Source organism: Podarcis melisellensis (genome assembly GCF_964234715.1).
Source record: "Podarcis melisellensis genome assembly, chromosome: 3".
NCBI lineage: Eukaryota > Metazoa > Chordata > Lepidosauria > Squamata > Lacertidae > Podarcis > Podarcis melisellensis.
Genome location: NC_138530.1, coordinates 92,226,998 through 92,253,652, shown reverse-complemented (window position 1 = coordinate 92,253,652; position 26,655 = coordinate 92,226,998). Strand labels below are relative to the sequence as shown.

Genomic DNA, 26,655 nt, shown 5'->3' with positions numbered 1-26,655 from the left:
CTGCCAACTTCACTGCCAAAGCGAGCAGCCCTAGTGAGGTTTTGATGTCTTGTCTAATGTGATAGTTTAATTAACAGCCTGTCTTGGATAAAAGACAACAAGGAAACCTCAAGGCTTTGCTCAAAATGCACAAACTCCTAGCAACGAAACAAAAGCCAAAAGGGTGGAAGCTCAAAACTGAAGGATCATAAGGATTTGGGCCAATTTAGGCATCGTTCCAGACGGCCTCCAACATGCAGGCCTTGATCCAAGTAGGATTAGCCAATGCTCAGTGAAGAGGGCAAGCAGGGAGGCTAAACCCAGAGAGTAAATTTTGTTTGTTTGTTTACCTTAACTGTTTTCCAGTATGATTGCTCATGAAGCTAAGCGGGTCTGGGTCTCGTCAGTGCTTGGCGCGTTGACTGCTGTGGCACCACGTGCACCCTGCCTTGAATTCCATGATGAAAGAAAGGAGGGATATTTATGTTAGAAAATAAATTTGCCTGAATAAAAATGTCAGATTACAATCTGGGACATGGCTGCACGTTCTGACATCCTAAGGAACCAGCCTCCCCAAATATACCAATCTCTTGTTCAAACTACACCCTATGTTAAGGGAAGGGTAAGAGTTAAAGCACAGAGCCTAGGACTTGCCGATCAGAAGGTCGGCGGTTCGAATCCCTGCGACGGGATGAGCACCCGTTGCTCGGTCCCTGCTCCTGCCAACCTAGCAGTTCAAAAGCATGTCAAAGTGCAAGTAGATAAATAGGCACCGCTCTGGCGGGAAGGTAAATGGTGTTTCCATGCGCTGCTCTGGTTTGCCAGAAGCGGCATAGTCATGATGGCCACATGACCTGGAAGCTGTACGCCGGCTCCCTCGGCCAATAAAGCGAGATGAGTGCCGCAACCCCAGAGTCGGTCACAACTGGACCTAATGGTCAGGGGTCCCTTTACCTTTACCTTTCATATTACTCATTGTAATATAATATCCCTTTACTTTTATCTATGCCATCCATACCACCTGTCTTGTGGTTTTGCCCATTAAAACTTTTAAATATTTCAAAGGTGGTAACAACAACAACAACAGCTGCATGCATGAGGTCTAGAACTTTGTTGTTGTATTTAATGAGTTGATGCTGAATACCCAATTCTCTACTTTTTTTCTGCTAAATCATGAAATATGCAGCGACTCAGTACATTGCAGTGCAGGAGAAGCAATGATAACTGTGTGGTTTTCCCCACCCCACCCTTTTCCTTTTGTGCTGAACTTTCGCTTGCCAGAAATTAAATCTGCCTACAATTCAGTAACTAACAGGAATGTAATTAACAAAATAAATGAAATGTGAAACATCTTTCCTTGTATGGCAATGCCTAGAAATAGATGGAACAACTCAACTGGTATATAGAAAACCGGATTTGATTGTTAATTTTAATTATGCCAGCATGCCTGGAACAATCTTACTGACTGTTTAATTTGTGCGAGTATGCCGGATCCTTCATCTCATTAATTTATAGTTGCTATAAATTGCACACCACTTACTTGCCATAATGGAATTGCTGTGAGAGTAGATGCTTTGTAAACATTTGAACTCCCGAGCCATCAAGTTGGGGGCATGAAATCAATAATTAGCTGTCTTTTAACCTGATATTGATATGGCTGGGAAATGTAATTTACTTCCTCGTCTTTGCCCGAGAGGGCAGAGGCTGGGATAACTCAAGGACTCCTGACAAAATGAGTCACTTCAAGCAAGATGTCATGATAACATCTGAGACTGCAGCTAGAATGCCAGAGGCAGTGATTCAGCTACCGTGTCAGTGATGGAAACACAAATTTAAAGGGCATACAGGCTTACTGGAGTACACCTAAGATGAATCTGGAAATGGTGTTTGGACGAAAGGGTATCATGATTGGCTGGTCTGGGTAAGCACTCAACAGGAAACAGGGATGACACAGAAATCAGAAGGAAACAGAAGAAGGAATTGTTGATATTTCCTTGTAAGTCCCATGTTCAGAATGGAATTCAATCCAGTGAATGCAATCGGTATTTGCTGCTGCTGCTCTTGTTTTCAGTCTACAAACAATACGTAATTGATTGTATGCCCTTCACCCCTTTGCTTTGCTTTGCATTGAAATGAATGCAATGTGACGTAATTAATTATGTAAATTCTGCCAATGACACAACTGACCAACAGCCTAAGGGGCAGTTCAAGACAAGAATTTGCACAAAAATGGGATAAATACAAGATATATGTACAAAAATATACCAATGGTTTTTCATCTATGGCAGCATTTGAATAACCCTGGATAAAGAAATATAGGAGAAATAAGATCAACGGTACAAATTGCTGTAAGAATGTATTAGAGAATATATAAAGAATAGATTAATAATGGTAGGTACATTCACTATTAGAATAAAAGCATACAACGGGAATTGACAGGAAGTCCAAAGTTTTTATGATATTTTTTGTTAAAAACCGCATAAAAAGTAGCATAAACACAGCTGAAGCTTAAGGTTTATAACTATGTAAGAAAAGACAAGTAGATTTTGTGTGTGAGAGAGTGTGCGTGTATATGATTGAAATCCCAAATTACTTTACTATATATATATATATATATATATATATATATATATATATATATATATATATAATGTATTGTAAGACTATTAATAAAGCTTGTTCCATTGCAAAAAATAAATAAATGTAAATTTCCCCCATGGCAGATAGTGAGACAAATAAGTTTTTTGTCAGAAGCAGAAAAAAAAAATCCAAAGCAGCCTACCCCTTACTCATCTCTCCACCTTTCATGAATAAAAGTGACAACACACTGAAATCAAGGGCAAAAACTCCTGTTGATTTCAAGCATCTGGTTTGAATATCCCCCTCCCACAATACACATAGCAATGCCTGTCTTAGAATATTTAGGCCACTATCCAGAGAAATACTTCTACTAGCACAAGAACTTTTGGGTGTGCAACAGAACTTCCCCTCCCTCTCTTCTTCCAGTGTGCCCCCCCAAAAAAATAATATGATCTGGGTTTACCCCCATCCCTCTGGAGCAGATCTGAGGAGAGCGTGGGCATGCCTGGGGAGAGGAGAGGAAGGGGAAGTCCTGTTGTGCAAAATGTAAATCCTTGAGCTAATGCAACAGTGCAATGTTGAATTCCACCACATGAGTCTGTACAAAATTAGATGTACAGATGCAAACTGATGTGGGGAGTGAACACTTATTTCTTTTGAGAAGCTACTGAACTTAGATGGAAAACACATTGCCAGGTGCCACCATGCAGTGAGAGCTTCAGTCAAGCTACCATGGAGTAACTTCTGTTACGTGGTGCATAGCATAGTTCCTAAGAGTCCAGACTCAGGGTGCTTCCGAGAAGCTGGTTTAAGCTGATATAGCACATTTGACATGCACGACAGACACATGTGACCCCCCCATGCTTTTACTCCCAAATCCAAACCAGTCCAGTTTGCTATTCCAATCCCTTGAAAGATGGGGGATTAGTGAGATGGTACAATCCAAACAGGGGGGCGCTGTGGGTTAAACCACAGAGCCTAGGACTTGCTGATCAGAAGGTCGGCGGTTCGAATCCCCATGACAGCGTGAGCTCCCGTTGCTCGGTCCCTGCTCCTGCCAACCTAGCAGTTTGAAAGCACAAAGTGCAAGTAGATAAATAGGTACCGCTCCGGCGGGAAGGTGAACAGTGTTTCCGTGCGCTGCTCTGGTTCGCCAGAAGCGGCTTAGCCATGCTGGCCACATGACCTGTAAGCTGTACACCAGCTCCCTTGGCCAATAAAGCGAGATGAGCGCCGCAACCCCAGAGTTGGTCACGACTGGACCTAATGGTCAGGGGTCCCTTTACTTTTACAATCCAAACAACGGATTGGCTAGATGTTTTTGCACAACTTTGCCTTCTATGTTGCTTCTTTCCTACACTTCTTACGCAGTGCAACGTCAACAATGAGCGATGTCTGTTTAGTCTGATTTGCTGATATTCCTGCCTTCAAAAACTAGAGTCCTCTCACTGCTCCTCTTGTTTCTAATGATAAGATCCTTGGAATAAGAATTCCTGTTTTTTTCAGTTGTTTAAAAAAATTTGCAGGGGAGTTGAGGCCCCGATCCAACTCTTCTTATGCTTTGTTACATATGTCTAGCAGTCTGAGATGAAAACTGAACATCTCCATTGACATCTGAGGATCTCAGGTTGGCTGGGGAATAGATGTGTCTCTTGGAAGTACATGAAAAGCACCTGTGCATATTGCTAAACAGAGGACGACAATAGCTAAAAAATAATTATAAAATTGCTTGTTGATGTTTCTTCGTTCACTGGGCAAACATAACAGCGCAGAAGGAAAAAAGGGGGGTGTTTTAGTAAAGGCGATGAGTTTAATTTGAACATAGATTCAAACCTTCATTGCTTTAGGGTGCCCTCTACTGACAACTACATTAACTTTAAAGAAGAAGAAGAAGAGTTTGGATTTGATATCCTGCCTTTCACTCCCCTTCAGGAGTCTCAAAGCAGCTAACATTCTCCTTTCCCTTCCTCCCCTACAACAAACACTCTGTGAGGTGAGTGGGGCTGAGAGACTTCACAGAAGTGTGAGTTGCCAAAGGTCACCCAGCAGCTGATGTGGAGGAGCGGAGACGCGAACCCGGTTCCCCAGATTACGAGTCCACCGCTCTTAACCACTACACCACACTGGCTCTCTAAAGGATTGATTAAAAAAACCAACAACTTTCAAATAGTTGTTGAAGTGAGGTCTACCCTCCGAAGGAACATTTTAAAAAAGGCTTTTTTATGATTATGCTCAGCATTTTTTTCCCTCCCCTTGAAACACTGCTAATTTCCTAACTATCCTGTCAACAGTAATAGTGAGCAGCTGGATCCTGAGCACTCTAGATTACGAGGAAGGCCTTTCATAGGAAGAGCTGAGCTGCCAGCTTCTTTTGGCAAAGCAGCAGTAGAATTTCACCTGTCCAGCAGCCTTTGAAGAGCTTAGTGGTGGCGATGGATATCTGCCACCCCACTGAGAGTTATAGTACCCATGAGATCACCACCAGACAGATAATCCAAGCCAGAGCTTCCTTTCACTCTCTGGCAGTCCAAATAGCTATTTCGGATCAGATCCAAAGCGGAAGACCTTATGATGGATAGCCCTGTCTCGTTTCCCAAGGCTGCGAAGGTGACTGATTTGTTTGCTTCAACCTGCCTACTCTCAGAAAAGTATGTTTCCTTGTGATACTTCCATCACAGCAGACCTAAATCATAGGCTGTGTGCACATTACCTGCTTAAAAGGCAACTGGGTTATTCTTTTTCTCTATGATTCTGTGATCTATGATTCTATGAACGCTGATTTGTGGGTAAAACAGATCAACGTGCAGCATTCCATCAGAAACAACAGGATAGGTACAGTTTGTGGCTAAAGACATGTACACAACGCTTTCCAAACCAGAAGTGAAAGCCCAATGGATGCAGAGCAAACAGGAACATGTATGATCAGCTTCTGGAGGCAAAGTGTGTTTCGATGCATCACAGGGGAAAGAGAGTTCACCATGCCAACAAAGAACAAGTTCCCTTCTGGAGGGACAGGGCACTTCAGCAGATAAAGGAACAAATAGAGATATGCCTTTGAAGAGGAGTCAGTTACTTGGTTTTTTGTACACCTGGAGGGCCACCACAGGCTCCCCCATTCCCATGTTAAAGTCAGCTCCCTCTGTGTGTGGAAGGGAGGACAACCAAGGCTTTGGCTCTGAGAGTGCGGTCCTCACCCTCCCTTCCATGAAGATTTTCCCAGTTTTAATTCACAAGCACGCAAGTTGTTACCTGCCCTATGAAGGAAAATATACAAGCACCAATAAATGTTTGACACGCAGTCGCGAACTTCTTTTCTCTCTGAAGGATATTGCCCTGCAGATGGCAAAGCTCTGCTGTGAAAAGAGATGGCTTGTTGAGAAAGAGGCATAGCCTAATTGTTGCCAAAGCAATCAGAAAAGCCACTTGCAAACCTTCTGCAAGTTCTTCAGCCAATGGGAATTTATTTGAACTGTAAATCGAAGCCAAAGTTGCCATGGTGCGCTCTTTTGCCAACAGGACAGTTGGCTTACGCTAGCAATGTCCATGTGTATACTGTCAGTCACAAAGTTGAAATCAGACAAGCAAAGTAACTTGGCCTGAGCTACCTGCATTGCAGGGGGCTGAACTAGATTACCCTCAGGCTCCTTTCCAACTCTGCGATTCTGCGATTCACTATGGCTCTTCAAAGTCCTTTTTCTAAGAAAACGGGTTTGGAACGTCAGTTTCAACCAAGGAGGTATGTAGAACTGTGGATTTCGCAGAAATGTTGTTGGTGACACTGCTAAAAACACACACTCTGTGAGGTGATGTTCAAAGAAGTAAGATGGAGCCTAGATCTTCCATCGTTAACCTTCCAGTTCTGGTGAAGAACTGGAACACAAGTGGATGGTTCTCACAGTGAAGCTGTCAAAACCATCACCTCTTGAGGGAGTGTTTCTCTATTTCTCAAATGTAGTTCATAGAATGGCAGGGATTTCTGCCATCACATGGAGAATAACCATGCCCGCATGGATATTCCTGGTAGCTGCTGGCAGGGCTTTGGAGAGTCTCCAGCACTGTCCCATGCTTTATGTTCACTTTAGGTTCCAGCTCGCTGTTTCCACGCAGAATAGTGCCCCAAGTAAAGCTAACCTATGGATCCGCTTGGAATAAAAACTTCTGACAGTGCAGCAACACAAAGAGGATTCTGGCTACAGCAAGCTAACGAAATTTTCTCTTGAAGAGGATTAAGTGAGCAGGTTTCACTTCAAATATTCCTGGTCTATTTGGAAGTGGAGAAATGAATGGCATATGAGGGCTGTCTTCTGAGGGCTGTCTTCTGTGTTTTCCACATGAAGGCCACAAACATTGCCGGATCCCCCAACTCCCACCAGTTGCCGTCAGATGATTTAGTAAGAGGTCAGGGATGAAGGGAGAGAAGCCCAGCAAGGCTTAAGAGAGCCACAGGTTAGCTACTACTTGCTATAGAGCTATTCCTGCCAAATTCAATGGGGCTGCTGCTGTAGAGGAAGTGTTCAGTATTGTATTAATAGCAACAGAACAGGTAAAACAACTGGTAGAACAGTCCCCAAAGAAGGCAGGACAAATTTCTGTTGTGCAAAGTTTTGCTGACTGGTTGCCAAAGTAAAAGTGTGAGAATAATTTCCCCATTTAGACAGGTTTGACTCATAATTTATGTTTTGAAGAGAAGAAAGCTTTTTCTCTTTTTTTAGTTTTAAAAATGGATTTATATATGCTTGCAAATGTTCAGTTTCAATTTGCCATGGATAAGAAAGAGAAATCAAATCAGTGTGGTGGTGGCGGCGGCAGCTTTTTCCCATTGTATACTTTGCCCTATAACACCCTCTTGTGGTTTATATTTGTTTTGTCAGATACATCCCCTCCTGCCTCAGTAAAATAACAGGAAACCCTGCGAATTTCCATTCTGCTTTTGGTATTGGTCTTCAATGACCTTCTGAGGAACCGAAGTGCACTGTAAACGCAACATGCTATGTGCATTCATGCTTCCGCTCATAAATTAGTTCCGTTCTGTTTAGTGGTTAACCAAAAAGGTTTTAAGCACTCATTCATAAATCACTGAAAACAAATATCGAAGCCATGATGTTCTCTCCTATAGGACCCATCCGTCACCAGCCCTTTGCTGAACCACCTTTGCTGCACCAGAATTCATGTTATATGAAATCCCTGGTAGCTTCAAACAACAGTCATATAAGGACACAGGATTTAAAAGCAACATACAGAAAGAAGCAAGGAGTTGAATTGGTGCCCCTATCCGGTCCCTTGCACCCTTGGAAATGAGATGTTGGCTGCTCAAAGCAGCACAGGAGTGGCCTGGGGGGTGGGCAAGCTCTCCTAGCCACTCTGAGCCAGAGTGGAGAAGCGCCATTTTTGCTTGCACCCTTGGTGGGGGTCAATCTAGCTAACCCCTAGGTACACCCCTGTAGAAGTGTTAAGGGAGCCATATTTTCAGATGCATTGTCCCTATGCCTTCAGCACCATCTGACCATGCAGAAATCTGGCCAGGTGAAACATCTCCTGGCATGAAGGCAGTGATGGGAAAGGTCTGACCTGCTTAACTGCTGTGCATAGGAGCTGGGCCAATAAAAATGGGCTGGAGGTTTACGTTGGGTTTATTCAATTTATACATTGCTTCCCACTAAAAATCTCCCACAGCAAATTACACCCAAAGAAAAACACACAATAAAAACTTGTGTAAACATTATTTTAAAAAATAGACTTTGCAGCACAATATCATATTGCTGTCCAAATGTCCCTGCGGGGGCGGGGGGCGGGAATAACTTTGGCAGACACCAAAATGATGGCAAGGTTAGGAATGTGCAGGACTCCCTAAGAAGAGCACAAACACAAGTAAAACTCACTCTTGTTCAAGAAGATCTGATCTTGGTCAAAAAGTAAACACCTTTGCTCTGCATTAGCTTTGCTTTTTGCCTCCAAGAGAAGAGAGAGGGAAGCATCAAAGGCAAGGGGGATTTGCTATGTTTCGTTTCTTAGTTTGATCTTTCTACCTAATACATCTTTTATACTAGAGGTGGGGAACCTGTGACCCAGATGTTACTGGTCTCCAGTTCCTAACTTCTCCAGTCAGCAAGGCCAATGTTCGGGGATAATGGGAAGTTCGGAGTCCAACACACCTGCAGGGTCACAAGTTCCCCAACGTTGCTTTAGACAAAGCATTTAGCAGTTGCTCATCACCTTGTCCAAAAAGCAGCAAATCTCACCTACCCAAAGCAGAAGATAGTTTGTGCACATGTGTGACCCCAGGACTGATATTTTTGTTTCCAGCCAGGTCTTAAAATACATACCTTTGCAAAACAAACAGATAACAGAAGCAGAGGATTGAATACCACTAAAGCTAAAAGGGAAATTCCTAACCCACAAATGTCTAGCCAAGCCCTCTAGCAGACAAAAGGTACATGCCCTTTTGTCTGTGGTGAATATTCATGACAAAGCCAGTCTGGTTTCCAATGGAGACAGTAAACACACTGGGAAAACCCAAGGCTCTTGGGGTGTTTGGTTTCAGCTGCACCACCAGAACAAAAGCTACCGTAGTACTAAGCTACAACAACAGGCTCTCCTTACACAATCAGTGGGCAATCTGGGGATTCCTGAAGCAATGAGGGTGTTAGAAAGGGCACATCAGTGTGGCTTGAGTTCCAGGAACAAAAGCTTGCTACGGACAACTGATAACTCAGAGCTTCCAATAGCAGCATCTTTAGCTTAGAAAAATATTATCGTACGGAATCTTGCCTCCATGCAGTGCACAGATCCAGCTTCGCAACACAACATTGTTAGGCCATCCAGTAAGTGTGCACAAACCCAAACAGGAAACCTGCAGAACCTCTTCAGACATGTTGCGTGCTGGACACCAGGGTTTCGATTTGTTTCACTTACCTAATCAAATGCCTAAAGGAAAATGCTGGGTAAGGAAAACTGCGAATGTTTAGGGACTTGCTAGCACTTGCCCAAGTTTCTTGGGGGTTGGTGACCCAGTATTGCTTGGCAGAGAAAAGCTCATACGGGATGGGGAGCAGAGCAAATGGACTCAGGAGGACAACGTCGGCAGGCTTCCGGTCACCGGCTACCAGCCCTGCAGATGTGAATTTAGCCTCATCCTCGTCTCCTTCGCTCAGCAGCAGCCAATCTGCAAGGACTCTACTGGCTACCACACAGAGCTCAGTGAAACAATCAAGCAAAAGCCGTGGTGGAGAGGAGCAAGAAGCCCTGAAAGCAGACCAGGTCCGGCAGGACACGGTCTGGAGAGAGTTTGTGGAGGCCGAAAGAAGGGCGACGAGATATTGGTGAGTAACATAATAATAATAATAATAATAATAATAATAATAATAATAATAATAATAATAATAATAAATAATTTATTTGTACCCTGCCCATCTGGCTGGGCTTCCCCAGCCACTCTGGCCAGCTTCCAACAAGGATTAAAAATACATTAAAATGTCACATGTTAAAAACTTCCCTGAACAGGGCTGCCTTCAGATGTCTAATAATAATGATGATGATGATGATGATGGTGATGATGATGTATTATTTATACCCCGTCCATCTGACTGGGCTTCCCCAGCCACTCTGGGCGGCTTCCAACAAAATATTAAAATACCGTAATGCATCAGACATTAAAAGCTTCCCTAAACAGGCCTGCCTTCAGATGTCTTCTAAATGTTGTTTTTCTCTTTGACATCTAATGGGAGGGTGTTCCACAGGGCGGCCGCCACTACGGAGAAGGCCCTCTGCCTGGTTCCTAATTCCCTGTAACTTCGCTTCTTGCAATGAGGGAACTGCCAGAAGTTGGACCTCAGCGTCCGGGCAGAACAATGGGGATGGAGACGCTCCTTCAGGTATACTGGGCCGAGGCCGTTTAGGCACAACCGTACTACCGACTGATATCTGACCTCGGGCGGGCATCCTGGACTGCCACGACAGATGGGGAGTTCGTCCAGACTTCGGCTCATCCCACAGCTTTCCCCTGAGGAAAATCCACCGTTTTCCCCTGAATCAGAATGAAACATCAATTGGTTTTTCTGCAGATTAATGTTTGTTCTGATTCAGTGGTAAACAGTGGGTTTTCCCCAGGGGAAAGTAGTAGAGACAAGGAAAAACACACTCAGAAAGCATGAGATAATTGGGAAATGTCTAGGACTCATGCTTTCTAGGCACAGGACAAGCAGAATTGCGGATGGGTCATGAGGCTGCAGTCCAACCCCCCTTTGTGCCAGGCCAGGGGCAGGGGTTGGATTGGGTAGAGGTGCCTCTTTGCCCAGTCCAGCCTGTTTGCTGGCCGGGGTGTCTGCAGATGAAGTGGTGGCGCAGCTGTTTTGTCACAGCCTCCCACTGCCCACCTGGCATTTGGACTGTCCTATATTACTCATTGGGATGCAGGTGGCGCTGTGGGTTAAACCACAAAGCCTAGGACTTGCCGATCAAAAGGTCGGCAGTTCGAATCCCCGCAGCGGGGTGAGCTCCTGTTGCTCAGTCCCCGCTCCTGTCAACCTAGCAGTTCAAAAGCACGTCAAAGTGCAAGTAGATCAATAGGTACCGCTCCGTCGGGAAGGTAAACGGCGTTTCCGTGCGCTGTTCTGGTTCGCCAGAAGCGGCTTAGTCATGCTGACCACATGACCTGGAAGCTGTACGCCGGCTCCCTTGGCCAATAAAGCGAGATGAGCGCCGCAACCGCAGAGTCGGTCACGACTGGACCTAATGTTTAGGGGTCCCTTTACCTTGGCCTTTTATATTACTCATTGTGGGTGCCACTGTTATAATTTCCGTCTAGGTGCATTTGCCTGTTGTCTTGTTTCTTAGGGCTGCTGCTTTGCACAAAACATCTTTGAAACGTATCTCTGTAAGAAAAAAAAGCAAAGATAGGGGCCAAATGGTTGTATGCACTTTGTCTCATGTGAAGAATATTTTCTTGTTTGGGGGAAATTCAGCACAGGAAAGGCCCCTTTTCATTTGTATCGTGAGCACTCTGGTAGAGGAGGCAAGGATCTTCTTTTTTCCAACGGTATGTTTGCACCAGGGCCAGCAGGATTCTAGGGCTTCTCACGCAACGGTAAATTCAATGCTTAATCCATTTCATGGCAAATGAAAGCTCTCCGGGGGGGGGGGGGGGCTTTCTTGTTTTGCAGGCTTTTAAGAACTGGGGTTACCGATTGCTCCAGCCGCTCAAGCCTTACGCCAATGCTGTGCTGCCTTCAAAAAAAAAAAATGCAGTAACAGCATCAGTAATAATAGCATGATAATAGTTTAATAGAACATAGGCTTCTGGGCCAGTGGTTTTCCCACCCACCCCTCTTTGAACTCTGCTCTAATTGAAAGGTTTATCCCTGAAAGACAGTGTGACCACAATTACACACATGTTCATGCAATATGAAGAAGAACATCTAAGGCAGGAGAGGGTGGAAAGAAGATTGGGATCCATTAGGAGATGGGCGGATGGTTTTGCAGTAGCTCACCAACCATTTCTGACTTCCTTACTTTTTTTTTTAACCGAGTGCAGCAGCAAAAGGGCTGCCCCCACAACCAAATGGGCTACTCGATTTGCATCAGTCAGATGTAAATGTGTACTTGTATAGCAGGTCATTCCATGTATGGTCCGTGAGGTGCAACAGGCAACCGGCTCTGCCCCACAAACCACCATTTTGCACCTGGTTCTGGTTAGTAGACCTTGGGGTAGTAGTAAAAAAAAAAGCGGAAACCCAGCCAAATTATTATTATTATTATTATTATTATTATTATTATTATTATTATTACTATTAAAAACCCCACACATACATTAAGTAAAATAGAAACATCGCCACCGGACCCCACCCCCACCCACCAGGCCCCCCTCCACCTCTTCCCCCCTTTTCTTCCTAATGTAACACTAATGTCTCAACAAATGGAACTGATCTGTAGAAAATGTAACTTGGAAAAAGAGACATTGCACACACTTTTGTAAACCAAGACATATTTAGTAAAAAATACGTTAAAAGAAGAAGAAACCATTGGTTGGAGCCAGCCCTATAACCATATCTTTATTCTAGTCCTTTTAATGCCATCTTTAATTTCGGAACATCTGGCATTGCTATGCTTGGCTAACAAAACTAAAGCACTCTCTCTTTATTATTCCAAAGGTACCGGAACTGGAGTTTCTTAAAAGACTACGATCCATTGGTAAGTCAAAGGCGAACACCCCTGTTACAAAAGGGATGAGGAACTTTAGGGTGGTATAATTAAGATATTCTTGCCTTAATTATGCTTGTTCGTTTCTGTCTTCTGCCCCCGCCACACACACACACACACACACACACACGCAACAATGGACCCTAGCAGGGGTCCACAAACTTTGGAAGTTTTTGGTAGCCAGGCAAACCTTTGCACACCAATGCTCTTTCCCGCAAAAGGTTAGGGAGTGATATGTTCTCATGTTAAGCTTGGGAGATGCTCCGCCTAAGTGCTGGCAGAGTGCAGCAGCAATGCCTCTTTCCCATAAACATGCTGGGATTGCATGCTGAGTACAAGGTCTCAGATTTTCTTGCCCTTCTCCATGTTTGGGTCATGGCTGGAGGAATCACCCAGATGTTTTGGATGTTTTGTTAGCTTATAGTTCCCAGTCTCACATCCAAGGGAGATAGGAGGCTGCTTTATAAAATGACAGACCTACTTAACTTCAGCAGGAAAAAAAAAACTGCCTACAAGTCTCTATCACTGAGCAATTCTCCTTTCTCTTAAAAAGAGTTTGTTTTACTCTTGTTTGTCTAGGTTTCTTAATTCATCCTCATTTTAAATATTATTCAAATTCTATGCAAGGTGCCTTGCTGTCAGAAGAACATCAAAATCTCACTGCTTTCTGAGATGAGGCTGATGAGATTCCTCCACCCTTCTCCCAAGCACAAAAAGAGATATGACTGCAAAGGAAGAATTGTGGTCACGCTTAAGAGGGTGCTACCAATTTTCTCCTTTGCAGCATGGTGACACCAGGTGACTGACAGGTGAGGAGCCCCACTCACACCTGTTCATGTGGCCTGCAGGATGGTGGGGGCAGAAGGAAGAGAATTCTAGATCTGGACCACTAGATTAATTCAGCTGCCCACCCCTGCCTTATTTCTGGGAACTGTAGTACTACAGGATATAGACGCCACGTTAACAGTTATCCAATTTTAGTTCATATGTTGAAAACCGGTCTGTAAATACTTGGAAATAAAGGAAGTAAATGCAGTATTTACAGAAGCATTTTCTGTTTGTTTGAGGCAAGCTCACATAACTTGACGTTTCTTTTACCCAGGGCAGGATAAAAGAACCTGAGCAGCTTCCTGAATACATGTCAGTTTTCTCAGACAAAATTCCCAACACCAGCGGACATGTTATTGGCAGCAGAATGAACACAGATCTCGGCAAAACACTAGTAAAAATGGATTACTTCCTCAACTATGGCAGAAGAAAAAATAAACTTGGGCAGGAACTCCAGGCTTCTTAGAATCAGAAAAAAGAATTCTACTCCCCTCTTTTAAAAGAGGAACTTCTGCTCTAACTACAACCACCTACAACCAAAAACAATAACATGCTTTCTCTCTCTATATATATGCCATATTTCCAAAGGCTAGTTGAAATTCTATCCAAAAAAGCATTTAGTGATTTCAAAGTGGACACCTGAGAACATATGGATCACATTTAATATTTTTAGTTTCAACGTTTTAAGAAGTTTATGGAGCTGAATCACATTCCAAAAGCTTATTCTGTGCAGAGTTATGTTAGAGAACCAGGAGGTCTATCTTTACCAAATCTGTCATATTTGGGCAGCTTATATTTGCTCTACAAAAAACTAAGACCCTTCTACATTATCTGCCCACAGGGAGTTGTCATCATTATATTATATTCATTGCATCAAAGAGAAGCAAAATAACTTTCACAGTGATATAGTGACCTGTGAAAGGACATGAAATTTAACAGCTATGCAAGTGAGAAATGGTTTCATTCAACGTTACAGTTTGTTCCAGATTTGACCTTGCTTTCTGCATAAGTTGTTGTGGGGAACAGAAAGCAGTCGTGACCTCCTAGCAGACAGTGCTGGCCCGAAGGCTGGCTGGCAGCTTCTGAGCAGATTGTTAAGAAAGCAATTTGCAACGATTTTGTACAAGATCTTCAGAGCAGGGAGAACCAAAGCTGTCCTTTCCCGATGTTTGCTGGACCGCAAATCCCATCAGCCCCAGGCAGCAAGAATAATGGGAGCTGGAGTCAAACATCATTTGGAGGGACCCTAATCTAGAGTCCTAGGAAATTATTTGAAGGTCCATGAGGCCACCGCTTTGCTGAAGGTAAGTGGATCCGGATCAGCCCAATGCCTGGATGGGAGACTGACTGGGAAATAAGAGTCATGGAAGATTGGCTGTCTGTACAATGGAAGGTGAGTTTCTCTCAAATGAAGACTGCATGGACTGCTTCTACGTATCTGCAGCCTTCAGCACCTATTGACTACAACTTCTCTTTACCTTATAGTTATAGCTCCTTTATGAACTATCACCAGTTCACCATCTTTCTTATGCAAAGTGGTCCAGAACATTACATAGTAAAGATCTGGTGGTGCCAAACAGTGTACAAAGGCAATCCCTCTCACCGAGAAAAACGTTTCAGGACAGGTCTGTGGATGGCCATACCCAATCAAAAACTAGGATAGTCCCTGTTGTGTCCAGTGCTTGAAGTGGGTGTTTAAGACTGAGCTGAAGGCCTGATGCACAATGGCAGAAGAAACTGACCTGTTGCCCAGATAAGGACAGAAAGTGAAGATCCTGGAATCGATAATGTCAAATTAAGGAGCGTAAGAACTCTGCCCTAAGCAACTTAAAGGAAGCTGTGTTGGTCTGTGAAGTGGGTGGGGGAATAATACACCATCTTGAAAATGAATCTAAAAGCTGGCCTTATAGCTATAAAATCCAACTTAACTTCTTGTACTTTTTTTATTTCTCCTCATCCCTGTCCTGCATTTTGTGTAATGTCTTGACAGATGAAGAGTTCAGGAGAACTTGAAAGCTTGCCGCTATGTTACGGCATTTTGGTTGGTCCCAATGAAGGTAACGCCCAACTGTGGGTTTTGAATTCCATTCTCATTCATCCACTTCTGTTCACACACATGAAAAAGAAGCCTGGGATTCCCCCCTCCCCAAGTATCTAATTGCTGGTAAACTACACAAATTATTGCCTAGGAAACTACTGGAAAGCAGAGGAAAATAGAGAGTCCTAAGGGATCGTTCGGCAGAGGATTTACGTCCTCCCAGTCCCAGCTGACTAAACTGATTGGACCCACTTGGAAAGAATTGCCACTGGCTTCCTGTTGCTGAAGCCCTTTTGTGGGAACAAATGGTCCCTTATTTAAAATGCTTTTTAAAAGCACACATTTACAGCTGGTCATGTACACTAGAGCTGATAGAATTCAGCATGCGACGGACCATGCTTGTCAAAAGAGTAATAGTACGAGAGTGACTCATTCAATTTAAGCTGGATGCTACCATATTGCAACTAGGGAAATCACTGAACTGTTAGGCTGGGGGAACCAGTCTCCTTCTACATCCACCTTTGTAGGTTAGGCTCAAAAGTACACGGTACAGTGGTACCTCGGGTTAAGTACTTAATTCGTTCCGGAGGTCCGTTCTTAACCTGAAACTGTTCTTAACCTGAAGCACCACTTTAGCTAATGGGGCCTCCTGCTGCTGCCGCGCCGCTGCTGCGCAATTTCTGTTCTCATCCTGAAGCAAAGTTCTTAACCCGAGGTAATTGTGATGGGACGATGAGCTGCTTGTGCGTAAAATGCAAGTCCCTCAGAGTTTGATCAGGTTTTCAAACCTCTGCCTGTGACGGAGCCCCTCCAGCATGGCTGCGTCAATCACTAGTAGAATCCGAAAGTGGCTGCTTTCGGAATCTTTTCCAACATAAAAGCTCTTTAACGGAAACACGTCGTCTGGCCTCTCGGCGTGACAGTTTCCGGCGAGGTGTGGGTGTCCCTATAGGAGGTCCTGAGACCTCCCCACTGTTTTCGCTGGAAGTGTCTCTGAGCCATCCCTCCGACTCACTTTCCCTTGGAGTTCTTGCTCGCCCTCTACTGGTTCCCTCTTCCGCTGCTACTCCTCTCTCAACCTCAGTGAGCCTTTGCGCCCCCGGCGCTTTAGATGGCAGTTCCCTGACATCCACCTCCCCTCCAGGGCCCCCTTCACCCCCTCCCGTCTCCTCCCCTACTGGCGGTGAGGAGGTAAAACCCCTGAAAGAACCTCCCTCGTCTTCCGACGTCGCAAACACTTCCCTCCACTTGTTGCTGTTCCTACTCTCTCGGTACTCTTCGTCATCGGAGTCCACTCCCTCTTCCAACTCCGACTCCGCGAACCCTTCCATTTCCTCTTCCTCATCGGTGGTGCCGAAATACTCCCTCCTAAACCTTGCTATCGGCTGAGGTTTCCTCGGGAACCTTTGGTGGAACGTTTCTGTTAAAACCTCGTCATTGACTTCCTCTGCACTTACCCAGGTGTTTTCTGACTCCGGTTCCCCTTCCCACGCCACCAAATACTCCACCTGATTTCCCTTCCACCTGGAATCGAGGATTTCCGCTACATGGTTGCGGCGTTCCCTCTCTTCCAAGGCTGGTCCCCTGACGTACTCCTCTTCACGTCCCCCCCTGTATGGTGACAGTAACGACCTGTGGAACACTGGGTGCAATTTCATGTGGTTGGGTAATCGGAGTTTGAAAGCTACCGGGTTGACCTGCTGAATGACCTCAAAGGGTCCCAATCTTCTGGGCCTCAATTTCTTACAACCCCCTTTGAACGGCAACCCTTGGGTTGACAACCACACTTGATCCCCCACCCTTATGGTTTCACCTTCCCTTCTGTTCTTGTCTGCCTGCTTCTTATATTGTGCCTTAGCCCTTTCTAAGTTGAGCTGGAGCTGATGATGGATCGCTTCCATCTCTTCTACAAAATGTTCAGCCGCTGGGACGCTCCATCTCTCCCCTCCTTCCCCTGGAAATGCCCTGGGGTGACACCCGTAATTAGCCAAAAAGGGACTCATCCCTGTGGACACATTCTCCGCATTATTGTAGGCAAATTCTGCCAACGCCAACTTTTCGACCCAATCGTTCTCTCTGTCATTGACATAACACCTCAGATATTGTTGAAGAATGCCATTTGCTCTTTCCGCCTGCCCGTTGGTTTCAGGGTGCCGGGCAGTTGAAAAATTGACTTCCACGTGCAGCAAGCTCATGAGCTTCCTCCAGAACCTGGAAGTAAATTGTTTGCCGCGATCTGAGATCACCCTCAAGGGAGCCCCGTGCAACCTAAAGATGTGTTCTACAAACAACTTCGCTGTTTCTTCCGCTGTGACTGCATGTGAGCATGCTACAAAGTGGCACATCTTAGTTAACAGGTCTACTACTACCATGATGGCTGTTTTCCCCTTGGACTTTGGCAGATCCGTCATAAAATCTATTGATATCGCTTCCCAAGGCCGTTCTGGTGTGGGTAATGGTTCTAATAACCCTGCCGGCGCCCTTTCCCCTTTGGCTCGCTGACATTGGTCACACCCTCTTACATACTCCCTTACATCTTCCTTCACCTTAGGCCACCAAAATTCCCTGGTAACCAACCACATGGTCTTGTGTTGTCCAAAATGTCCCGCCGTGGGGCTATCATGCAACTGCTTGAGTACTCTCCCCCTCAATTCACCTTCGGGTATATACAGTGCCCCTTTGTAATACAATGCCCCATTTCTTTCCTCAAAACCTCCGGGACTCTCGCCCTCCCCCCTGAGACCTCTGAGCTTATCCTGGGCATATTCATCATTTTCCGTTTCCTCTACCAGTTCTCGTTGCCCCACCAGCGCCGCCCCACACACCCAGCGGTCCTCAGGGATGACATGTCTCTCTTCGATCACCCCCTCCCCTTCCCAATACTCTGGTTTGCGTGAGAGCGCATCCGCCCTGACGTTTTCTGGGCCTGGCACATAACAAATTTCAAAGTTGAATTTGGAGAATTCCTGTGCCCATCTCACTTGTCGTTGGTTGAGCACTCGAGCTGTTCTCCAATACTCTAAATTCTTGTGGTCGGTGCACACTTGCACCTTGTGTTGTGCCCCAATTAATAAATGTCTCCACCTTCGGAATGCTTCGTGAATGGCAAGTAGTTCCCTGTCATACACCGTGTAATTCCTCTCGGATTTATTCAGCTTCCGCGAGAAGAAGGCACACGGTCTCCACTCCGACGCACTCCTCCCCGGTTGAAGAAGGACCGCCCCTACCGCCCGGTCGGATGCATCTGTTTCCACTCTCATGGGTTTTCGTAAATCCACATGCAGAAGTTGTTCTTCCGAGGCGAAAGCCCTTTTCAGTTCTTCAAAGGCTCGATCCGCCTCTACCGTCCAAACAAATTTCTTCTTGCTGCTGAGGCAGTCGGTGATGGGCGCCGTCAAGTGGGCAAAGTTCTTGATGAACTTCCGATAAAAGTTCCCAAACCCCAAGAATCTTTGCACGTCCTTCTTGGTCTTCGGTGTCTTCCATTCCAGTACCGCTCGAACCTTGCCTGGATCCATGGCCAATCCCTTGTCTGACAAGCGGTACCCCAGGAATTCCACCTCCTTGGTATGAAACTGGCACTTCTCCAGTTTCACCCACAGCTGGTTGGCTTGCAGCCTGCCCAACACTTCTCGAACGTCCCTCACATGCTGTTCCTCATCTTCCGAATACACCAACACGTCGTCTAAAAAGGCCACACAATTCTTGTAGAGCAAAGGTCCCAGAACGTGGTTTATAAAAGCTTGAAAACACGCGGAGCCCCCTTGTAGACCGAAGGGCATAACGAGGTATTCAAAGGCTCCCAAAGGGGTAAACATGGTGGTCTTCCATTCATCTCCCTTCCTTATGCGTATCAGATTGTACGCCCCCCGCAGGTCCAGCTTTGTAAAAATCTTTCCCTTCCTTACTCTGGTCAAAATGTCATCAATTCGGGGCATAGGGAAAGCCAGGGGTTCCGACACTGCATTGAGGGCCCTAAAGTCACACACCAGTCTCGGTTTGTCTGTGTTCTTTTTGTCCACAAAAAACACTGGGCTGCCCCCCACCGCTCGGGACTCTCTGATGAAACCTCGCTTCAGGTTTTTGTCAATGAACTCCCTCAGCTCCTGCATCTCCCTGTCTGACATGGCGTACAGCTTGCCTACTGGGAGTTGGGCCCCAGGGAGTAGGTTGATTTGACAGTCAAAGGGTCTATGCGGTGGCAGTTTGTCTGCTTCCCTTTCGCTGAATACGTTGCTCAGATCTGCGTATTGCGGGGGCACCTTCCCTTTGTCCATTACTTCCATCCCGGCTAGGGTGACTCTGTCTCCTCCCGAAACCTTCCCCTCCTTGCAGTGTTCTAGGCAATGCGCTGACCCAAAGGAGACCACCCTCTGATGCCAGCCCACCAGTGGATCGTGTAGCGCCAGCCAGCTCATCCCCAAAATGATGGGCGCTCCTCCCAGGATGGCCACATTAAACGCTATCTGTTCGGTGTGCCTTGCCACCCTCATTATCATCGGGACAGTCTGTTGGCTAACTTCTCCCCCCAACAGCTCTCTGCCGTCAATCGTAGTCACCTGCAAGGGGTTACTTAAAGGGATGGTCTGTATCTGATGCTCAGCTGCAAACTCCTTACTCATGAAATTACAGGAGCTGCCTGAATCCAAAAGCGCCTTGATCTTTAGTGGGTGTCCGTTTGGCAGTTCTAGTAACACCTCTATCACTAAAGCGGGTCTGGGAGGTTCCGGCGTGGGCACTTTCACTGCTCTTTGGCCTGGCTGCTGTGCCCCGACGGTGGCAGCCAGGCGTTGGCTTTTACTTGCTCCTTGCCTTCCTCTTCCTTTCCCCCAACAGCTCCTGCCATCCCTTGCCATTCCTTTCTTTGTGGGCAGACTCTGGCAAAGTGCCCTGGCTGTTGGCAGAGATAACATCTCTTGGCGCTCTTTCCCTCCTTCTTCCGCCCTTCACTGGGATTTGAAACTGCGCGCGCCCGCGCTGTTCCAACTTCCATCGGCTCTGCTGGCGGGAAAGGTGGCTCTGGAATGTCTGGAATGCGGAACTCCCTCCAACGGTCTCCTTTCCCTTCCCGCTTTTCCAAAGCCCTCGCCTCCTGGCGCGCTCCTATGGACAGCGCAGATTTGGTTAACTGATCCATAGACTCCGCCCTGGGCCCCCGGGAAAGCTCATCTTTGACGGTTGAAGAAAGCCCCTCTTCGAAAAGCATTTGAATGGGCTCCGCCGATAGGTCCCACCCCAATTTATGAATCAGCATAGTAAATTCAGTCCAGTACTCACGGACAGATCTGCTTCCTTGCTGGCAAGCCATTAACTGCCTTCGCACCACCCCCTGCTCAATATCGCTGGAAAACATCAGGTCCATGGCACGAAAAAACTTCCTCGTGTCCTTTAGGATCTCATTATTCGCTGCCATCAGGGGTCTAACCCAATCTTTCGCCCCGGATTCGAGATGGCCAATCACAAAAGCCACTCGCGATTCCTCGTCGGGGAAGTCATCAAACTGCAAGTTTAGAGCGTATTGCATCTCTGTTCTAAAGGCATGATAGTTCCTGGGATCCCCCCCGAATTTCTGCACCAATCCTGGCACCTTTCTGGCGAGCGGGGTGGTTTTCTCCTTTCCCTTTTCTGCATCCTGAGCCCTCCTCTCCTCAAGCCTCGCCGTTTGCAGCGCCAACTGGATCTCCAACGCCCTGTACCTTTCTTCCAGGCTTGGACCCCCTCCAGCTGCTCCTGCTCCTCCGGTTCCGGCTGGGTTGCTCATGATGCTTCTCCCTGCACAAGCTGGCTTTCGGAGACTTTCGGATTGCTGTGATGGGACGATGAGCTGCTTGTGCGTAAAATGCAAGTCCCTCAGAGTTTGATCAGGTTTTCAAACCTCTGCCTGTGACGGAGCCCCTCCAGCATGGCTGCGTCAATCACTAGTAGAATCCGAAAGTGGCTGCTTTCGGAATCTTTTCCAACATAAAAGCTCTTTAACGGAAACACGTCGTCTGGCCTCTCGGCGTGACAGTTTCCGGCGAGGTGTGGGTGTCCCTATAGGAGGTCCTGAGACCTCCCCACTGTTTTCGCTGGAAGTGTCTCTGAGCCATCCCTCCGACTCACTTTCCCTTGGAGTTCTTGCTCGCCCTCTACTGGTTCCCTCTTCCGCTGCTACTCCTCTCTCAACCTCAGTGAGCCTTTGCGCCCCCGGCGCTTTAGATGGCAGTTCCCTGACAGTAATATTTCTGGGTTAACGGAGTTTGTAACCTGAAGCGTATGTAACCTGAAGCGTATGTAACCTGAGGTACCACTGTACTGAGTTAGCACTGAAGGAAAGTCACCATTGTTATTTACAGTGTGTTTCCCATGAAACAGTAAACCTGAATGAAAACCCAGAGCAGATGAACTAAGGTATTTACTCTAGAATAAGCAGGTTGGTGTTTGGTTTTGTTTGGTTTGGTTTTGTTAACCAGGGTATTGATGTCTGAATGAAGACATCAAATGGCTTCCTGTGATGAGGAACATCTACATTTGCAATGTGTTGGAAATCCTGGAAACCAGCATTGAAATAAATTTTTCCAGCATCAACTGGCTCTGCCTTCTCTTTATCACTTTGCTGTGGGGTGCAAACCACTTTCCAGTTGTACCCGTGTTGATCACATCACTAGCCTGGAAAGCCAAGTACTGCCTACCTAAGGGTAGCTCTCCAAGATCTTGGGGGGAAATGCCTTTTGCAGCCCTGATAAGCCCTATTACCTGGGGTCCTTGTAAGGGATATGACAGCAGTTGAACCTGTGATTGAAGCTCTGTGCCTCTTATAATGGCTTCATCCTTTTCTGCCAGCCAGGATCTCAGAAAATCCTGAAAATAGTTTTCTATTGGACTTGAAGGCTTGGTGAGACTCTGTGAAGAAGAACAAAACACTTTGGAGGACACACAATGGTGATGTTTTCTTCCTGACTAATTGAATACAGAATAAATAACACTTTGTTCACAATCCTAAAACCACTTAAGATAATCACACAGAATTCAGTGATGTTGCTACTGAATGCAGAGACTACAACACAAAATACTTAGCGACCTGCAGATGGCACTCAAGGCTGACTTATTAAAAAATGTAGAGATTTTCCATGCAACACATAGGTAGCAATATAGAGAGCGTTCAGGATTTTCTTTCTGTTTTCATCTTATAGTCCGGAGGAAATCAATTGTGCTGATAGGTCTTTGAACCTAATCACCTTTGATAACAACACTACTTACGATTTCTGTTCAGTGAACAGGTGCTAAGAAGCATCAAGCAAAATTATTCAGAAGCAAATAAGAAACCTTGTCTGTAGTGTAAACGTTCTTCTAAGTACCTTTTGGTTCTTCTCCCCACCCCCAAAATAGTTTAAATAGCAATCCTATACGTGACTTCTCAGAAATAAGTCCCACTGAATGGGGTTTACTCCCAGGTAGACAGGCACAGGACTGAACCCTTAGGCACATTTATAGAGTCAGTTTTGGTTAATATGCAGTTGAATTTGCACCTCTGCACCCCAGTGGGTAAAGCATAACCAGTAACAAGGACCATGAGCTCAAGACTGAGTTGAAATTAATTGACAGGTTTTCTGACAAAAATACAGAACCATCAAAAAAATAACAGCACGAACCTGTATTGCCTGTTTCCTACACAGTGTGTTTCCTTGATTGGTTTTCTAATATGCTTCTGTGCTATCATAATTTAAGTTCAAGCTATTATTTGTTTGATAATTTTGCATTTTTCACTGTATGTCCAAAAGCCCACCAATTCATTTCAATATCAATTTATTATGTCAGGCAACAACTCCCCCCCCCCATGGCGCTTGGGCCACGCTAGGTAGGCCTGATGGGTCATAGGGTCCCCCACTGCTATTCGGATACAAAATAAGCTATGGAATATGAAGTTGTTAATTTCTTTAGGAAAATAAATGTGACACATTGGTATAATTACTGTGCTACACAGGCTGAGGACTGTTCTTGGTAATCTTCCGAAGACAAATGTAAAAACTAATCCATCAGTTATTGGTTTAGGCATTTTTTTAAAAAAATAATAATTTCATTTTAAGTATACTACAGACATGCTCACCCAAACAGGCAACATAAAGCTTGTGGAGAAAGAACAGACTAATCTGAATGAAGATCTTTTCGTTCAAAGGATATAGCTCTTAGCTGTAAAGTATTGCGTGGGGGAATCAACAGCAACAGGAAGTGAAGATTAAATGATGCTAAGGAAAAGCTTTCGCTGCTCTAGCTTTTAAATTACATATAATGTTAGCAGTAATCCAGCTCTGTGACTAATGTGCTTTTAAGTACTGCTGGCTAAAGATCAGCAAGGAAGGAAAAAAGCACAGAGCACCACCACTGTGCACGTATAGTAAAGGCAACAATCTGTATATTTTCCTCAATTGCTATTTGGGCAGTCAAGCTGGGGCTCTGGACCTCACATGGCTTGTGAGTTGCAAGCTGCTGTGTCTTCTTCTTTGGAGATCAGTGTTAGATTGTTTTCCATGAATATGGTCTTAACAGTGAGTCCATAAGTGACTGTGGAGGCCAATTCTGGATCCATACATCCTTCCACAGTGGTGACATAGGTTTCCAGGCAGGAGATGATCACGGTGAGGGTTTGCCAAACATGCCTTCCTCTTAGCTCATTTCTCCTTTTCGTCCTGAGTTCGTGCTTCTTCAAAGTCCACAACAGCTTTTGGTAGAGGCTATTCTCCAATTGGATCTCTTGCAGGCCAATGTTTCCCAGTTGTCGGTATTTATACTACATTTTTAAAGATTTGCCTTGAGAGCACCTTTGGATGATTATAATCAGGCCTCTAAACAACATGACCTGCCCAACAAAGTTGATGTTGAAGGATCATTGCTTCGACACTGGCAATCTTTGCTGAACTAGCACATTAGAAACCTGGATGCAGCAGACAGCCATTTGCAATCAAAGGTGGCATCAGGCTGCTCTTCCATTTCATTAAACACATCCATGTCCCACTAGCTGGTTTAGCAAACATATGTAATCTAAAGCCAAATCTTAAATTTCAAGCCAAGCAAAACGAGATGGGGTAATTGAAACTATGGGAACATCATAACCATGAGTGATCAGAAGTCCACTAAATTCAATGGGGCTTACTTACAGATCAAGCAGGGTTAGGATCTACAGTCAGATTTGGGGAAAGTGCAGGGCTTAAGTGGGGGGAGTGCAGAGCCACCCAATCCTCAGGTTTTGAATTCCAGTCCTAGTACGAGCAAATAAGGGTGGGCTTCTAAGCAAGTGAAGACTACCCTTCTCTCAACCAGCCTCCCCTGTTTCCTGAATGTTCCAAATCAGACAGTGAGGATTCCAGACATACTTGAGTCCCAATAAAGCTATGGCGAATGGGAATGCAAATGGGAATGTGTCTGGAATGTAGAGTTGCTAAATAACAAGGTGAAAATACAAGCCCGGTATATTCCCATCTCCAACAGCAAGGGGGAAGAACCTGTGACCTTTCAGATGCGCTGGTCTATGATTCCTACCATCCTTGACCATGGGCTGTACTGAGTGGGGCTGATGGGAGTTGTAGTCCACCAACATCTGACGAACCACAGGATTACCTGGGAAACAAATCAGAGATAGCCAATGTGGCACTCTCTGTAACATTTTTTTGGCCTACAACCCCCATAATTCCTGACCATTAGCTAAGCTGGCTGGCAAGGATGGTAGCTGGAGTCCAACAATATATGGGGGGGGCACACCACTGGCTATTTGACAGACAGCGTTAGGTGGAGGCCCTTCACAGTGCAAAAATATAAAACACTGCAAGCTAGCATATACTCATCAAGCTGTTGTTAAACGCTTGAGCTTACAGTGACTAGTTGAGTACAGTGGTACCTCAGGTTAAATACTTAATTCATTCTGGAGGTCTGTTCTTAACCTGAAAAGGTTCTTAACTTGAAGCACCACTTTAGCTAATGGGGCCTCCCGCTGACGCCGCGCCGCTGCTGCGCAATTTCTGTTCTCATCCTGAAGCAAAGTTCTTAACCTGAGGTAATATTTCTGGGTTAGCAGAGTCTGTAACCTGAAGCGTATGTAACCTGAGGTACCACTGTACTCAGTGTTTCTCCTCAGACTTGAGTTGTCTGATCCTATGCAACATGTTCATTTGGGGATTTGAACCCTGAACTCCCAGGTCCTAGTCCGGCACTCTAACCACTACACCACACTGACCTCTTAGAGCACTTCTGCTATGGGCAGCTATATAAATTAAGTAGGTAAACAAATGTGAGAAAAGCAAAATGTCACTTAGAGAAAGATCTGAAATATTTTCCTTGAAGCTTGAATTTGTTTTATTCTGGGTTGTTTTATTTGAAGTTTTAATGTGTTGTAAACAACTTTGAGATTGTTTCTTTAAAATATAAAGTGGTATAGAAATGAAATTATTATTATTATGAATAATAATAATAAATGCACATAATAGGCTTGCAACCCAAGTCTGCAACCCCATGCACTTTCCAAAGCAGTAAGAGCACACTGGGACTGACTTCTGCATAAACATACAAAGAATTCTGCGAGTTGTGCGTAACTTCCAAAGTTGCCTTCTTTTTCCCCCTTTAGATCTCCTCTGCTGACTGGCAAAAAAGAAAAAAATTCAACAGGTGCAGCTTAACAGGACAATTGGAAAAAACATAACCAGTTGGATATTTGATTTGCCGTGAAACACATACGGGGGGGGGGGCACGCCCTACCTGTGAGGTGGGGGAAGGGGTAATGCAACTGAAAGAGGGGAAGCCCTGCTTTGCATCAGGTGATGTTGACAACAGTTGTTCCCAGTGCTTTTCCTTATAACGATACTAAGAACGAACCTCTTTTCTTTTGCAACCATTTTCCGCCGCCACGCACGGCGCTTTGATCAAGCACGGCACCTCATTAAAACAACAACAAAATGGACTTTAAAAAAAATAAAACTCACTGGGTTTTGCCAACTGAATAACAAACAGCCTGCTTTTTTTGCGGCAGGGCGATGCGAAGGAGTTAACTCGTGAGACTTCCCCCCTCC

The 26,655-nt window shown here is 45.3% G+C and overlaps 2 protein-coding genes and 1 long non-coding RNA gene across 4 annotated transcripts in view; 2 read left to right on the top strand and 1 right to left on the bottom strand.

Moving 5' to 3' along the window:
- Positions 1 to 26,655, top strand: part of LOC309367344 — a 217,812-nt gene that overhangs the window by 105,114 nt on the left and 86,043 nt on the right. The gene's annotated exons all lie outside the window — the stretch shown is intronic.
- Positions 1 to 26,655, bottom strand: part of LOC309367261 (uncharacterized protein) — a 125,449-nt gene that overhangs the window by 98,237 nt on the left and 557 nt on the right. The window contains exons 2-3 of the mRNA XM_081906675.1: positions 26,141 to 26,227; positions 25,136 to 25,213 (exon numbers count right to left, since the gene is read on the bottom strand). Coding sequence (XP_081762801.1) covers positions 25,136 to 25,213; positions 26,141 to 26,227 — 165 coding nt within the window. The remainder of the gene's footprint in view (positions 1 to 25,135; positions 25,214 to 26,140; positions 26,228 to 26,655) is intronic.
- Positions 6,089 to 16,322, top strand: CIMIP5 (ciliary microtubule inner protein 5). Of its 2 annotated transcripts, XM_081906623.1 has the most exons (4): positions 6,089 to 6,295; positions 9,714 to 9,878; positions 12,705 to 12,744; positions 13,856 to 16,321. In XM_081906623.1, exons 1-4 carry the CDS (start codon positions 6,234 to 6,236, stop codon positions 14,045 to 14,047), a joined length of 459 nt encoding a protein of 152 aa, XP_081762749.1. In that variant the 5' UTR covers positions 6,089 to 6,233; the 3' UTR covers positions 14,048 to 16,321. The 2 variants fall into 2 exon arrangements, with proteins under 2 accessions (XP_081762749.1, XP_081762748.1); XM_081906622.1 differs by lacking the exon at positions 6,089 to 6,295 and having other exon boundaries at positions 9,045 to 9,878; positions 13,856 to 16,322.

Bases quoted from the DNA above. Each gene is read 5' to 3' on its own strand.
- CIMIP5 (XM_081906622.1), top strand. From the start codon at position 9,517: ATGTTTAGGGACTTGCTAGCACTTGCCCAAGTTTCTTGGGGGTTGGTG. The intron at 9,879-12,704 runs GTGAGTAACATA...ATTATTCCAAAG, and splicing joins AGAAGGGCGACGAGATATTG to GTACCGGAACTGGAGTTTCT. The intron at 12,745-13,855 runs GTAAGTCAAAGG...TCTTTTACCCAG, and splicing joins TAAAAGACTACGATCCATTG to GGCAGGATAAAAGAACCTGA.